General features: G+C 50.8%; 5 protein-coding genes across 5 annotated transcripts; 1 reads left to right on the plus strand and 4 right to left on the minus strand.

The window, feature by feature from the left end:
* Positions 1-476: 476 nt before the first annotated feature.
* On the minus strand, positions 477-2,322 carry CTAM01_13447 (uncharacterized protein; the record flags this gene model as incomplete). The annotated part of the gene is made up of 4 exons (XM_060529450.1): positions 477-689; positions 753-1,923; positions 1,980-2,070; positions 2,121-2,322. 4 exons carry the CDS (start codon positions 2,320-2,322, stop codon positions 477-479), a joined length of 1,677 nt encoding a protein of 558 aa, XP_060375941.1.
* A 578-nt stretch (positions 2,323-2,900) lies between these two features.
* Positions 2,901-4,680, minus strand: CTAM01_13448 (uncharacterized protein; the record flags this gene model as incomplete). Its single annotated transcript, XM_060529451.1, has 2 exons — positions 2,901-3,002; positions 4,357-4,680. The coding sequence occupies 2 exons, from the start codon at positions 4,678-4,680 to the stop codon at positions 2,901-2,903; spliced, it is 426 nt and encodes a 141-aa protein (XP_060375942.1).
* A 3,207-nt stretch (positions 4,681-7,887) lies between these two features.
* CTAM01_13449 (uncharacterized protein) lies at positions 7,888-8,517 on the minus strand (the record flags this gene model as incomplete). Its single annotated transcript, XM_060529452.1, has 3 exons — positions 7,888-8,023; positions 8,084-8,143; positions 8,204-8,517. 3 exons carry the CDS (start codon positions 8,515-8,517, stop codon positions 7,888-7,890), a joined length of 510 nt encoding a protein of 169 aa, XP_060375943.1.
* Positions 8,518-10,419: 1,902 nt separating this feature from the next.
* CTAM01_13450 (cytochrome c oxidase assembly protein cox-16) lies at positions 10,420-10,845 on the plus strand (the record flags this gene model as incomplete). Its single annotated transcript, XM_060529453.1, has 2 exons — positions 10,420-10,686; positions 10,759-10,845. The coding sequence occupies 2 exons, from the start codon at positions 10,420-10,422 to the stop codon at positions 10,843-10,845; spliced, it is 354 nt and encodes a 117-aa protein (XP_060375944.1).
* A 2,665-nt stretch (positions 10,846-13,510) lies between these two features.
* On the minus strand, positions 13,511-14,111 carry CTAM01_13451 (uncharacterized protein; the record flags this gene model as incomplete). The annotated part of the gene is made up of 2 exons (XM_060529454.1): positions 13,511-13,907; positions 14,023-14,111. The coding sequence occupies 2 exons, from the start codon at positions 14,109-14,111 to the stop codon at positions 13,511-13,513; spliced, it is 486 nt and encodes a 161-aa protein (XP_060375945.1).
* Between the last annotated feature and the right edge of the window lie 860 nt (positions 14,112-14,971).

A 14,971-nucleotide genomic window follows, 5' to 3' on the forward strand; every position in this document is an offset into this window, starting at 1 on the left:
CGATCCCAATACGAAGTTCGCGAACATCAGGGATATCCATCGGGCTCAAATCGAAGCGGGTGAAAAGGAGGTTATCACGGCTGAATCCAGCGACTCTGAATGCCCTAGTGAGGCTGGCAGCTGTATTGTAGTGGGTGTGGTTGAGGATCAATAGTTAATAGTAATGAGGAGGTTGGGTTGTGATCCCATCGTTTTTGTGGTGCCAGAAACAGGGGGGTGCCAGGAAGTGGGTATGTTGACTTATATGATGTCTATAATAAGTGAATTCTTACAATTTCCGCCGTGCACTTTTTCTCAGTCTTACACACATGAATAACCAGCCGCCGATGGTTGCCGCGGTCAGAGGACCACAGAAGCTTAAGAAGAGCATTAAGCTATCACGCTTCCAGATGAATGGTCTTGTCATGTCGTCTGGCCCATCTTCTTTCCAAAGCAACACTCCACTCTGGAAGAAAGTCTACCATTAAGTCAGAGGTTCATATCATGCCGGCGGTATTCGGGTAAGCCGTTCTTACTGCAACGAAAGTGGCCGGCAGAAAGATTAGTGTCGCGATCGTGATGACATGCATCGACGTCGTTTCCTTCAACGTCTTATCTGTTATGACTTGCATCTGCTTCGTGTTCTCGTGCGCTATTTCCGCGAACCAATTACCGATATGACTGGTACGCTGCTGGAGTAATCGCTCATACTTTTAGGTCCCATGTTAGCTTAAGAACGCTTTCTTTCATTCTGCTTCTGAGGGTATGTTCACCAGCTGTATGCTTTGACCAAGGGTGATGGCCAAGCAACGCATTTGTTGCAGTCGTGTTTCCAATCTCCTCGCGATAGATTGGACTTCTTTGATGAAGTTGCTGATTGCTCCTTCACATGCAATCTTTCCGCGAAACTCGGCGGCGGCGGTGTGACTGTAGAATGTGCAGATGTCATTAAGGACACCAATATCAAGTTCCAGAGCTAGAGAAGCTCGATGAATGATTTCAGAGTGCTTGTGCAAGGTCTGCACGTCTTTGAACCGAAACTGGTTGAGAACCTCCCATGTGTCTGGCTGGGGAGGCGGTGAACTTGTGTCCGTAGTACAAGCAGTGCAATGGCCACCGAGCTCCGGATCCGTCTGTTTTGGCTTCTCCTGTCTCAGCCAAGAGCTCAGAGTTGAAGACGTCCCGTTTGCCACCCGGGATAACATCGACATCTTATTCTTCTCAGGGTCAATAGTGGTGGCCAAAGTGCCCGACATGGATTGACTGTGCGAGTACATAGTTTGGCTACGGGAGTCTCTCAAAGGCTTTGGGTACGCACTTAAGAGGCTGGACTCCCTGTCAATGAGATCATCGACAATCGCTTTGCTGGCTGGCGTTACAATCGCTCGAATCCCTGCCTCGGTCTCGTTGATGAACTGTCGCCAATTCTCATCGCACCAGCAGAGGTAAACCAAGTGAGTAGCTAATGACGCCTGAAGATAGAGAGAAACATCTCCATCTTGTGTTTCAGTCTTGGCTGGAATTCTGAGGAGAGGGCTTATTTTCTTGATCCGGTCTTCAAAAACATCGTCTGCCTTGACGGTGAACCAAAAGGCCCGTCCAGTTTCCACGTCGAAGGAGTGATAGTTCGCAACTTGACGAATCTGCCAGTCCCAGACCCCTTTGCCACTTTCGGAAGATTCGACGGAGCGGAGAAGATAAGACAGTTGTATTTCGCGACCGGAACGGCCGATCTTAGGAAGCTCTGGGAGGCCTTCAGTGAGACAGTTGAGCGTGTCGCTGCCTTTGAACTGAGCCAGACAGAGATCGAGAGGCTCGCTCTGTCGTCCGAAGGCGTGTACTGGCTCCAAGAAGGAGGGGTTAACTTGGTGATATGAGCAAACTAATTTGAACATATCCATAGAGCAACTCAACGGCGATCTCGAGTTATCTGCGCTAACAAAACTTTCCGTGGTGGTCAGTAATTTTCAACCAAGGGTTGAAGGGGTATCATAGCTTACACGTGACGAACGTGCGGGTCTTGATCACCGCGGTGCAGGTGTGACCAAAGGGTCTCCATATCCCAAATGGCTTCTTCCTCATCAGGGAATTCTACTGACATCAGATCAGGAGCCTAAATAAGAAAGTACATGGTTTCTTACGATTTCGTCTTCCAGTCTCCCAGAACGTTATCACAGATGCCGCGCGGTCAAACAAGGAGCACTCCCTCTCTAGGAGGCTTCTATATTGCCGTTCACCGAAGAGAGCTTCATGAGGTTCTTGTTTCCTGAGCTGTACTTGAGGATATTCGTCGGAATTACGGCAAATCTCCGTGAACCGATCGTACGCGTCTTGTGTCTGCATTTTGAGAATGAGGGTTTCACAAAACCGATACACAGGAACCTGAGGCAGGATTTGAACACAGCGTCTACAATAGGTGTAAAGATAACGACAGTAGTCGGCACAACCAGGGGGTCTTCCTTAGTATTCTGAGAATGCGTCGCCTGTGGGCCGAGCCTCAGGAAGATGGATGACATTTAAGTCTGAAGAAAAGTACATGCAATAATTCCATTTCGGCCCGGGTGGCGGGGTCGCTCAAGATTGTCAGATTCTCACTGGCTAACGCATTCGGTGTTTGCCTTGCAGAGGTGCACACCTCGAACACCGCCTCTCGCACATTAGCAGCACTGGATTCATGTAGTATTGTGCCTTAGGTAACGTAGTAGACATCGATTACTGAAAACCTCTCTGCTTATGGACTTAATGACCCGAATAAATACTCTCCCTTCATGAGGCTTAGAATACCATATCGTGCGTCCGGGCGTGGTTTAGGCAAGAGACACGTCCGGTGCTTGATTGCTGTCTCTAGAGCCTAGCCTGAAACTAGCCTAACCTCGGTTTCTTTTTTTTTCTTGGTATAACCAGATGTTGAACGTCGTCCTTTATGTCGCTTTGATTAGTTTTGAGTAGCCCAAAGTCTTGATATACTGGGTTACCTGAGTGATTGATATTGTGGCCGTTATCACATAGTCGCCATCCTTAGACTGTCTAACATTAGCTATATCTCCACTAGAGTCTCCGTCTGCCTCTTCTCTACCACTGTTGCTGATCATCATGTCCTTTATCTCTCCCTCTTTACCCTGCCTCAGCCTCTCTACCGTCTATACCTATTGTCTCCGTCTTTCTCTTTGTCCCCATCTCTCGGCCTCTATGCATTGTTTCCGTAGGTATTCTCGTATATTGCCCTTATTATCTCATATAGAAGGATGAAACATGCTTACTGTGAGGCTAAAGTTGCCCGCGCCTCGAGTGTTCTGGAGCCAGGCCTCAAGAGCATCCCTCCGAATTCTGTATCCATTGATGGTCGAGACTATCATTGCGCGACCGATTCATTGATCCATGCGGGGTCCGATTCGAGAGAAGACCAACAACGGCGAGGCACATTTGAGGAATGACAAGAGCTGAGCCCCATAATTAAGTGTTGAGTCGCCTCGAGGCTCAATGCAGGCTCCCGTACTGATCACTTCGCCACCGGTCCGGAACGGACCAAATAGGGGAAGGGGGGTTTGGAAGCCTACGCACCGCCTGATATTAACAGGACACGAAAGCACGTCAACTGCGACTTCATTGGTCGCCTGATATCTCACCGGCTGTGATCGGGCGCATTGCTTCGGCCGTCTTGGGGCTTGTTGGATGTTAGACAAAACCCCGCTTCAGCAGGCTGGCTCAGCTGGTCAGCGTTACCATGCACGGCACTTCTACCTGCATCAGTTGTCTCACCGGTAGGTTCAGTGATAACCACGGCACCTGTCTGTTGTCCAATCAAGCAGATTGTTGCAGCACACCTCCGCCATCGCTGACTTGGTCTGGACCGCTCCTATCGTCTGTGTCAGCTTCGTGAAATAGATGCCTTACCGCAAGCGACAGGCGCTCTCACTCGAGCTGATCCACCCGCCAAGATAGCCTGCTCATACAGAGTAGCATAGCGTACCAGGTTCTCTTGAGGAAGTAGAAACGGAATGACTCCAAAGGATCTGATACTCCTACCTTTGAGATGAGGGCAACATGACTGACCCTTGAGGAATTCATTATGCTTGGGAAAAGGTGGCAGAAGGGGCCCTCTTATTTAAGTGATTCAGTTGGATCATGGATCGTAGATTTTCTACGAGGCAAATCACTAGTAGAGATGGTAGATCATGAAACGATTTGATATGTTATAGTACCTTGATCCTGACTTATTGTAGGTAGTGAGAGGTTTTATGATAATGATGTGCTATAGTCCATGACTTCTCAGTCTAGCTTACTCTCAATACCACCAGCAAGCAACCATGGGTTCCAAATTTCCTCCTACTAAGCTAACTCACAAATGAGGACACGAACAAGATCGAATATACTTACGAACGTCCACCAGCTTGGTTCGGGCGTCACCAAAGGATCGATCATCCATGGATCATTCTCGTCTACCCAATTTTGTGCCGAATCCTGAACCTCTTCGAGAAAGTCCAGAGCCCCCAAAGGCTTACTTCTGTCCATATCAAAATCTGAGTAGTAGACTTCATTGGACCTGCGGTCGCCGCAGCTATAAGACTTATGAAATTTAGCACCAGGCTTCAAGCAGATACCATAGTCAATGAGATAGATTTGCGTCAGGTCGTATTGATACCCGTTGCCCACGGCTTCCAAAAAGTAGCCTCTGATATCTTTCTGGTTCATGAGAGACATTACCGATTCTCTACAAGAGCTGAACATCCAGTAGTAATCATATTTGAAGACCATACCGCGGGTTCACGTCAACTCTGCCCGAAAATCGGGACTGGTGGTTTCGAAAGGGAAACGAGGAGGCCTTGGTATGGCCGCCTCCTTATCTTTCCAAAGCTGATAGCAGAGGAGTCTACAGTTGAAGCACACGGCAAATGCCCATTCATCTGTTTTCTGTTGCCAAATTTGACCGGTCGTTGATGGGGCTGTTTCGTCGGCGGAGCTGCTGTCCACGTCTGGCGTCCCTTGTAATTTTTGACTGTCAGAGGTCTTGAACATCTTGTTCCCGGACCTTTTGTGTACGCAGTCTTTGATGGCCTACTTCAATGCCGTCTGAGACTCCTTAAACGCCAGCCAAATATCAGCATCCACGAAATGCATTGAAGACGTGCCATGCACCGAGAATTGTTTGCAATCCCTGGGCGTATGCTTTGAGGATTCCAAAAGTTCTGGAGATTTCCTAGCCTTTTCGACTGCATCTTTTATGGCAGCTTCCTTCTCCAAAGTTCGCGGCAGCTTGGCAAACAGTGGCTGCCCTTCAGCGTCTAGCTGATACAGAGCTTGTTCCTAGATGAGGAAACGCAATTCAAGAGGTAGTTGTGGGAACTTGTGGAATATACCAGCTAAGTTGGCTGTCTTCAATGGTGTTGCGGCACTGCTTTGTGCTGATTTCGGATGGGATTCCATCTTGTGTAGTTGTTTGATTCTTTGGTGCTATTGATTTGGGGGAATGGGGGTGGATTGCGTAGTAAGTTTATGTTTTGTCGTCCTGTCTCCTTGAGAATGTAGCAGGGAAGAAAAGAATGGTAGCAAAACAAATGGCGTAAAAAGTTTCCAGTTCTTATGCTCATCAAGTACCTTGATGATGGGTTTGGCAAAGCGGGTGGCGGGATAATGTGGAAATGTGCTGGTACCACCGAAGTCGTCCTCATAAAAGCCAGACTTTGAGCAGCATTTGGCATGCAGCAGGAGTGTTCTGATTCTTATCCGACTGATAAGCCTGTGGTAAGCTCATGTCGCTATGGGTCTGAGAGGGAATCAAGGGGTAGTGGAAATATCATGGCATAACGTTTCGAATGCTGAACCGATTCTTCAAGTTTGAATCATTGAACACTCACATACAAAGTGAACATATCATGATGAGGGCTACCGAGAAACGGATGTTCGTAATAGATGTGACATAGGCCTCCTGACTTCAAGAGCTTAGAAGTGGTGATTGAAAGCCCTGTTACAAGAAGGAGACTTTGAAACGTTCACTGAACGGGCAGTGTCAGGCTTCACCGAGGCGGACATTGCAAGAGCAAGACAACACAATTTGGGCAAACATTTCTCTTCAAACGTCGTTCGAAATTCAGGTTACCTTGCTTCCGGTATATCAATTCTTGATCAACGCAAGGTGTGCACAAAACAGTCTAACGATTATAGAGGTTGAAAGATTATTAGGCTTATCGATGCTGCTGGGGAACGACATGTTATTGAATCATGATATGTGACAGTGAAAACCTCGATTTTGTTAGGGATCTGCTCCACCACGGGCCATCACAGGCGTTCGATTGACATCGGACGGTGGGCAGATAATGCAGGTTCACATGTAAAGCAATCGACCGACAAGTCGGTCAAGTCGTAGGTATTTGCTGTCGCGAATCCGAGCAGCCATGAGAGCGGCTTCCCGTAGCGTTGAATCAACTTCCTGTAAATCTGACAGCAACTTCAATTAGACATAGATTAAAGTGGTTTGATGCCAGTTATAGCCCCCCCCCCCCCCCGCGCGCGCTTACATATAAGCCGAGATCGAAGACCTCCTGTCCGACATCAGTATCCCATGACTTGTTTCCAGTACATGATCTTGCCCAGGTGGCAGAAGCCAGCAGATGAGATCTGTCCAAAGACGCGTCGGATTCGCAAGGAAGAAAAGCACCATCCGAAGTTTCTAGTCGAGGGCGACAAAAGATCCATGGTCTTGGACGGTCCGGGCTCAGTCTGGCCATGGCGTGATCGTCTCAACTCGTCCCGACGGCAATCTCTGATCCTCCCCTCGGAAAGCAATGACTGATAGCTGTTCGGGCCGTCTACGCAAATCTTCTGACAGTTGTATGTTCGAGAATCACGTGCAATGTTTGAGAGGAGTGCTGCATAGTAGCGCGTTGTCCGTGGATCTGCCGCAGATTCTGAAACAAACCCTTTTCAAAGGTCCACCTGTCATGGTTTGAACCTTTTCCATTCCAGCCCTTTGATCAGACAAGTTGAGATTTCCATGACACAGGATTGCTCCTCTGTGAACTTTCAACTTTGACTCGAGTTCTCTCAGAAAGTTTGCTTTCCGTCGGCAGAGGGGAGGCATTTACTGCCCACCCCGTAAAGTTGGCTGGTGGACGTGTCTAAGCCGAACTGTTGGGGCGGTGTTTCTGAGTTCAACTGAGCTGGTTTTGTTTGATGTGATGGGGTTTCGGGACACGGCACACCCCTGCCATGGTTACGGGTCCCTAGATTTGGAAATACGGGCATTGTAGCCTTGCAGCGCACACACACGGACTCGGATTCACCTTGCTTACGTTGCCTTATTGAGTCTGGATTGAAGGTTGATCTGTCTAAAGTTCGAGCATCGGCTTCCCAAAGTTGTCGATACCGCCCCCTCACGATATCAGTCCAGCCGTCTAGTGACGTGAAAACCTTAAATAGGTTCAAGAGGTCATGGCCATCGCAGCAGCGCGTCAGTTTAAAGTTAGCAGAGTACTCTGACTCGGCATTGGCAGGACCGTGAAGTTATGACTTGCCCAACAAGCAGGTACCGCGTCAAGGCCTCATGAGAGTCCTCATGGCCGAATGCGTATTCTGATTGCACATTTTGATCAAATGTGTTCGATGATGGCAAATCAATTAAATTGGTATGTCGAGATCTAACAGTTTGAATGAGGGGCTCATGGGTTGATAGGCCTCACTCCATAATTGTATCTCAAGTGAAAGAACAATGCTTGGACCGTCTCGCATCGCGGGGTCCCGTTTTAGTTTTTTGAACGCCTGTGTATCACACACCCGTTCCTGACCGTTGGATATGCTCCCTCCTCCTGGACTGCGCTGATTGCTCGCTTCTTGCTCACTTCTTTCTAACTCCTCTCATCTTTGATCGTTAATATGTTATGCGTTAATCATTCATGTAGTTGCCTCAGTTTTTCACTCTCGAGTCCCGGGCCGGCCGGCTGGCCCGCTCGACTCGGCGATCGCCGTGGGTGGGCCGGGGGGTGGATGAACCCCATCGCTCGGCCTCGGAAAGTAGACCATCTTTAATGGAAGCGCCTCTTTTTGATGCCTGTGACGGTAGAATGTGAGATCTTGGGAAGCTGATTGTAGTCCAAGGGCTTTCACATACTGCGCAGAGATGACATCTATCGCCAAAGCGGGAGACTGTATTGTGGCAATGGATGGAGCCCTGCAGAGTGTCACGTGAGTCAATTGAGCGCACTATATCACGACCTTTGAGAAGACATACGTAGTAGTTGGAGCAGTAGTAACCCATTGTGAAGACTGTGTTGACGTATGGAGACCGGAAAAGGGAAGATGTTCAGAAGACGTTGAAGTGGTTGATATGGGCCAAGTAGTAGAGTGGATCGCGAAACGTCGAAGGGATGGACCAGCCTGGGTACGATGGGAGATATGAGCAGATCTTTCTGATGTTCGTGGGACGTCAAAGAATGCCAAGTCGTTTGAGCACTTGAATTGAAATGGAGGAGAAGGACTTGGGAGAAACTTATACATGCTCCAAACGCCACCAACGCCCAGACGCCGGCAATGGAGAAGGTCCATTAATAACACACGCTCTTGGCTAGTCCGGCAAGTTCCTTTGCGGCAGCAGAGTAGCAGACCACTGCCACTTGCCTTGCTTTGCGTAGTCCGCCTCAACGAAACGAAACAAGCCTCGGAGACCGTGACACCTATCCAGGGCTGCCCCCTTCAGGAGCTCCTAGTCGGCTTGTGGCCCGACAGGCAAGCAGAACTAAGCCTAAAAATCATCCGACGAAATGGCTTTCAGTGTGTCATACAGGGGGGATGGAGGGGATGGCCGGGCCAACTTTCGTGAAAGAGCTATAGGCACTGCCTTGGACACCATGTGTAGTGTAGCAAAAGGGCGAAAAGAGGGTACAGTGTTGAAGGCCTGCGGGCCAAGTGCTACGCTGTGTTGTGCAGTGGGCCAAAGTTTCCGCTTGGTCAGTGCTCCTCCGGCACGGTTCCCAGCTTTTCGGGAACCCAGAGTGCCCCTTGGTCCCCTTGGCCTCTTTGTCAGTTGTTGCTGCGTGTTCCTACTTGCCAGTTCTTAGCTGGTGCTGCTGGGGCCCATCCAGTTTGAGGGAGATAGCGCTTGCTCTTGTTTGTGGCAGACCGTGGGGCTTGTCTCTGGACAACGGGTGACGACCCGACTCACGACGTCTAGCGTTGGCGGCTCAAAATGACGAGAAACAAGTAGGCAGGACAGTACCAAGACATAAGACGTGCCACCGCTAGGGAAGTTTGCGGGGAACATCGCTGGGCATGGCTGGTGGTAGTTGGGGGCGAAGGGCGTTCTCTAGGCGTGCTTAGTTTCAGATGAGACCGAAGTGCAGAGTATGGCACACAAAGTAGGGACGGAGTGGCTCAGAAGGGTACGTGTACGGTCTCTTGGAGAGCGGGTCCGCTCGCATGTGCGGCATGGCACCAAGATCAAGCGTATGTACGGATATGCTATTTGTGGTGATGACAGTTGGTGTTCCGGGGGAAACAACGGCAGGTCGAGCCTTGCTTGAGGTTGATGGAGAACAGGGGACCCTCTCCCCGGCGACGAGTTATGCGGATGGAGCTGGTCGAGACCGTTCGGAAGGGTTCCACGTCGGCAATTTAATGATGTTGAGTCGAGATAGGGCTATAAGCTCCATGAAGTAATGTCAAAACTGTGGTTTGATGATCTCATTCATAATACGGGTCATGTCATGGAGGCATAGGTACATGGAACTCAAGAGACTTTGGGGGCCCCAGGAGACTAGATCGGGACCAGATACCATGCGGCGGGTACCTTACTTCACCCTTCCTAGGAAGCCGATAGACCGATGCGGGCCGCTACGGCGCCTCGAGGCGCCGGCTAATGTCTTGGAGTTCAGGTGAGGCAGGGTTGATCAATGTACAATGAGTTTGGGTGTCTTTGATGAAAACGAGGGTCTCTGACTATGCTTATAAAGTTGGCGAGAGAGATGTGAAAGTGTATTGAACTTGATTGTTCAGTATGATGAGTGAGTGGGTGAATGAGAGATCCATATCCATGAGTGGAGGAAAGATGAGTAAGCGGACCGACGATGAGATGGCCTACAAATGGTTACGTAACATCTCCGGTCCGACCAGATGACATAACGCGATGCGGCACGTGCGGACAGGCCAGGGCAGGTGGGGCCTCTGGATCCGAGCTCAAACTCTCTTGGGAGCTCCGGGAAACTTTCAGCGCAAAGCTCAAGTTCCCTCTCCTGGTGATTTTCGCATCATCTTAATCCAGAGTCAGACCACTCCATGCTGCACATTCGCAACGAACAATTGAAGCAACTGTCGAGAGCCCACGATACCTCCATCGGCCGAGTGAATAACTTCATCGAAAGTCAATCAGTCCGAGTCCCATAAACCAAAATACTCCGATTGGGCGTCTAATTACATCGCATCGTCATCTCTTCTTGTTAGACGTCACTCAACATGGCCGTATTCGACAGCAAAAAGTTCCAATCCTCGGCGGCGACTAACACCTTTGCCGCCAAGTACCGAGCGCAAATGGCTAAGAGGCCATTCCTCCTATTCGGTCTGCCTTTCGTGGCCGTTATGGTTGCCGGTTCATTCGTCTTGACGCCAGCTACAGCGATCCGCTACGAAAAGTACGATAGAAGGGTGCGACAGGTTACCAGGGATGAGGAGCTGAACATGCGTCGGTCAGCACGCAAGGTGGACATGAAGGAGGAATACTACGTAAGTCATAGTGTTGAAGCAGCTTGGCGAGAAGTTGGACATGTATGGAGCAGGACTAACTGAGGACAATAGCGACTTGCGGCCAAGGACATCGACAACTGGGAGCAGAAGCGTGTCAAGCGATTCGCCGGCGAACATGACGGCATCATTGGCGAGTAGAGAGGCCATCACGATACGCCTTGCATCTCGATCGACTTGAAGGCTACGATGCGTTGGCACAACTTCGAAATGCCAGGCTTGTCAACATGCGTGCATCGAGATGGGATGAATAAACGCGTCGATGAAAAAAATCCCTTTAAGCAAGGAAGTTTGTTTATCAATCACGGTCACGATCGTTGCGGCCAACTCCCTCGCTCAGAGTCTCGGCCCAAGCAAGAACGCGACCGCGGCAAGGCGCTTGTTGTGGCAGAATTGTTGACGAAAGAATGTGCACATCTTCATCTCGGCAGCGTCTGACCTTGATCAATGCGCACAACAACAATCAGCCACTTCGTGCCCAATCCCCCAAGCCACCAAGGGTTCAAGACCAGCTAAGCGTTGCCTTCAACGTCACTTCCGAACCCCGTTGTCAATCATTATCTGGCAGGTCTCATGCGGCCGCCGTGGCTGCCGTGGAACGGGACGGGAGGCATGCACAAGAAGATCCCTATTAGGGGGAGGCGTCGGACCGTCGTTATTGGGACAACCAAGATGCACAACATCAGGGCGGCTCCCTTGGGCGCTTGCACGCGGGATGACGCACCCACGGGTCGATCTGGGGTGGCCGCAGTGAGCGCGGCCACTCCCTGTTGAATGTACGAACATGAAACAACTGTCTTGATCCATCAGAGACACGATTGAGAAGCTGGGAGCTTGGAAAAAGTTGGTGTTATTGTTAAGCTTGGTGCTGGTGAAGCAAGCCCCTATGCACCGGGAAGAGTGACGGAGCGCATGCTGTCTCCCTTGGTCGCCTCACAACGCGCTACACGCGAAGGCGCATTCCAGGTACAGGCTGACGCTCAAGTTCAACATCATGCATGTAAAGCAAGTCTCAATCGATATCGACTAGTAGCGTGGGAATACCAAAATTTGGGTCATAAAACGTTCTTCGGCATATAAGCTGAGTGCTCACATATTCAATGCGCAAGACAGCGGTGCCTGCCCTCCATCCTCTGGCCATCGGAAGCCACTGCTTGGATCTGACGACGTCAACGGATGGGTGAGGTCCCATCACGATCGAGGTGCTGTCGTTCTGAACGAACTACTGGTGAAATGCAACGGTTTCCTTGTCGCACGCATCAACTTCAGCCTCTGCTGAACGAAGCTGTCAAGCAAGCCACCGGCCCTAGCGCGGGAAGGGGTGGCTGTTCCGTTTCAAAACGTCTTCGTGTTCTCATCGGGCGATCAAGTCGCACCATGAATCCAAGAGCGAGATGAGGAAGGAAAAAAAAATGCGCGGATAGAAACATTCGCATAGGTCACTCAAGGGCCAGTGGCGGAGATGTCACAGAAAGATTCAGGAGGCCCAGCGTCTCAAGACCGGAGTTGGTACCGCGGTCGAGGAAAACCAAAAAGAAGCCTTGTCGATCGGGATCGACGGGGCATTGCCATGCCGTCACTTCGTTCCCACCACGCCCCCATAGTATGAGCCCGGCAGGATGGTCCTGATGGGGGTCCGCGGGCCACTTTGTCGACTTTTCTGATGGGAACGAGAGCACGACATGTTGGACTCGATGAATTCCAAAGGGCTGAATGACTGCGCGAGGTGTGCAGGGGCGGCGGGTGCGCGGAGAGCGTTTGTGGGAACGAGCTAGTTTTCGGCCTGGCAGCTTCTCGTACGGGCGCCTGCGGAACGAATATCCGTGTTTTTTTTAGTATTAATAGTAAAAAAGTAACCCTGTCTGTCATCATGTAGCTTCTGATAGAGTCATCAGTTAGTCTGGTCGAGTCACCGAATAGCCTGACTGTATTCCTGGGATCGAAAGCCCCCCGTTGATACGGGATGCCGTTGGCTGAAGCGAATGGGAGTTCTTTGTGGCGCAGAAACGCCTTCGGTGAGACCAATAGGCCGATAACGCTTACGATTCGTTTGCGTGGATTGCTGACGCAAGGCTGTACTCTGGACCGTATCATGGTAGCGTGGTGTGTGCCGCGCAGCCTTGGGAGAGAAAGCCGAACTATCTCCTATTCCTGGGCATCGTCACGAGACGATGCGTGGAGGGAGTGAACCGTGGGCAGGTGAGTCGGTCTCCGCTGGAGAAGTCTCAACTCGAATCTACGGATATAGTACGTCAAAGACTTTTTCGGTCCGGCGCCGTTTTAGAGATGATTTCGCGTCTTATTCTTCCCTTGCAACGCCCTTCCGATTCACCGGGAATATACACAATCCGAGTCTGAGCATCACCAAGTGGGACTTCTTGGCAAAGGCCATCAGAAAGTCTCCCAACAGCCGGAGCGGTGGGGGGGAGGAGGAAATGGCGAGATATGGAAAGGGAGGTTGAAAGATAATCTCATGATTGGGGGAGGAAGAATGCTGAGCTGAAGAAAGAGGGTGTGCGCGATGAGACGGTCTGGTGGACTTGGCTCAGGCGGTAAACCTCCAATAGATGATTGCGAATTGCTTCTTGGGCTTTCTTGGAGACTTGGACACCACCACCACCATTAGATCGGTTCTTCCAAAGAACAGCAAAATTACGAGATCGTGATGTGAATGAAGGGCGAGACCACTCCCTGAATCTCTCGAGGGGGAGCTGTTCTCGCTCTCAACGACGCGACTGGGAGATCGAGATGGAAGTTGGTGCTGTGACCTCCTCGGGATGCCTCAGGACCTAGTAGTCCCCCCAACCTATCGAAATCTATTGAACAGGTTCTTGGGAGGTGCATCACGATGGGAGGATGAGGGGAAAGACATCAGCTGAGCAAGCTGCGAACTTGCTAGGATGATGGATCCCCCCCCGTTGGTGGGTTGTGGACTTTGGTGGTTCGGAGCTAACCAAGATTCTTGCCAGGGATGGTAATGAGGAAGTGCACCCTTTTTTCCTGGGGGAAGAAGCTGCTTGATCAGCTGGAAGTGAGGGGTCAAGACCGGATGGCGTCGGATGCTGTAGGTAGTGTAGCCCGGTGGGCGTGGGGAAACCCTACCGAAGGCCGAACGGTGTTTGGAAACAAGAGAATCCCGACGGAACCGGATTGCCAACAATAGCAGGTCAGAATGAAGGAGCAGGGCAGGTGAAACTGGTGAGCTGTCAGTCGGCATGTGAGACTCATTGCGGGTGAAGACCATTGCATGCGGGATATGCGATGACAGTTGGCAGCGGCGGTTGCAAGAAACGCAAAGAAATAGAGTGCTTGATGAACTTATCCTGCTGGCCATCTCGGTTCACCCACGCATGCGAACGGCGGCTGCTACCGATTCGTCGTCTTGGGAAAAAGACCGCATTTCGCATTTCTGATATCTGACCGCTTCTTTCATCACGCAAAAGAGAAAGAGGGGAAATCTCGTCTGTTCCAATGCTAGTGTGACAAGTTTATCAACGGATCTCTGCACCGTTTGCCTTTAGCTGCAGGAACACGATGAAGATGGCCGACCGTTCGCGGCTTAGTCTCCCAAGCTCCATCTCAGGTACCATCACATCAGACCAGAAGACTTGCATTCGCTTCCGCAGTACAGCGGATGTACTACCAAGAGGAGTGTGTGTGGTGTGTTTGTGTGTGTGTGTGTGTGTCCGTTTTGCCATCCGCCGCGCGCCAATCCTAAAGAGGCTCAGATGGATGCCCATCGCACTTAAACACACATCTTGAGGTTCGTCAGCCACTCAGCAGCTGCGGCAGTGGCTTGTCGTTCTTTTCCCTCCTCTCCTCAAGTTCCCAGTGCCTCCCTCCCTTTTCCCACTTCCGTTCACGCTAGGCGGCAGCGTTTTGCAGCGTTTTGCACTCTTTGGGCATGGCTTAGGTGGGATCGTCGACGTTTGGGGGGAGGGGGGGGGGGGGGGTTAGATCAGGATCAGATCAGGCGTGTCCTGCTGAACGGTCACGGTATCGGGTTCGTCAGCAGCGTCTATCTTTTCGAGGCAAGGGAGAAAGATGTGGAAGGTGGGTTAAATGGGTGTTGAAAGGACGGATGATGGTGGTGCCCCTGTCTCGGTCCGACATCGCGTTTCTCTGAATCTCTTCTGAAGGGGGAAATTCACGGCCGTTGATGAGCATCCGTAACCGCATGGCATAGCATTGGCAACGGGGTAAAGATAGGCAAAAACAAAAGGGTCCCCCGATGCACGATGCGGGATGGAAGCGAGGGCATCACGCA

This window comes from Colletotrichum tamarilloi (assembly GCF_030869305.1).
Source record: "Colletotrichum tamarilloi strain Tom-12 chromosome Unknown Scaffold_96.1, whole genome shotgun sequence".
NCBI lineage: Eukaryota > Fungi > Ascomycota > Sordariomycetes > Glomerellales > Glomerellaceae > Colletotrichum > Colletotrichum tamarilloi.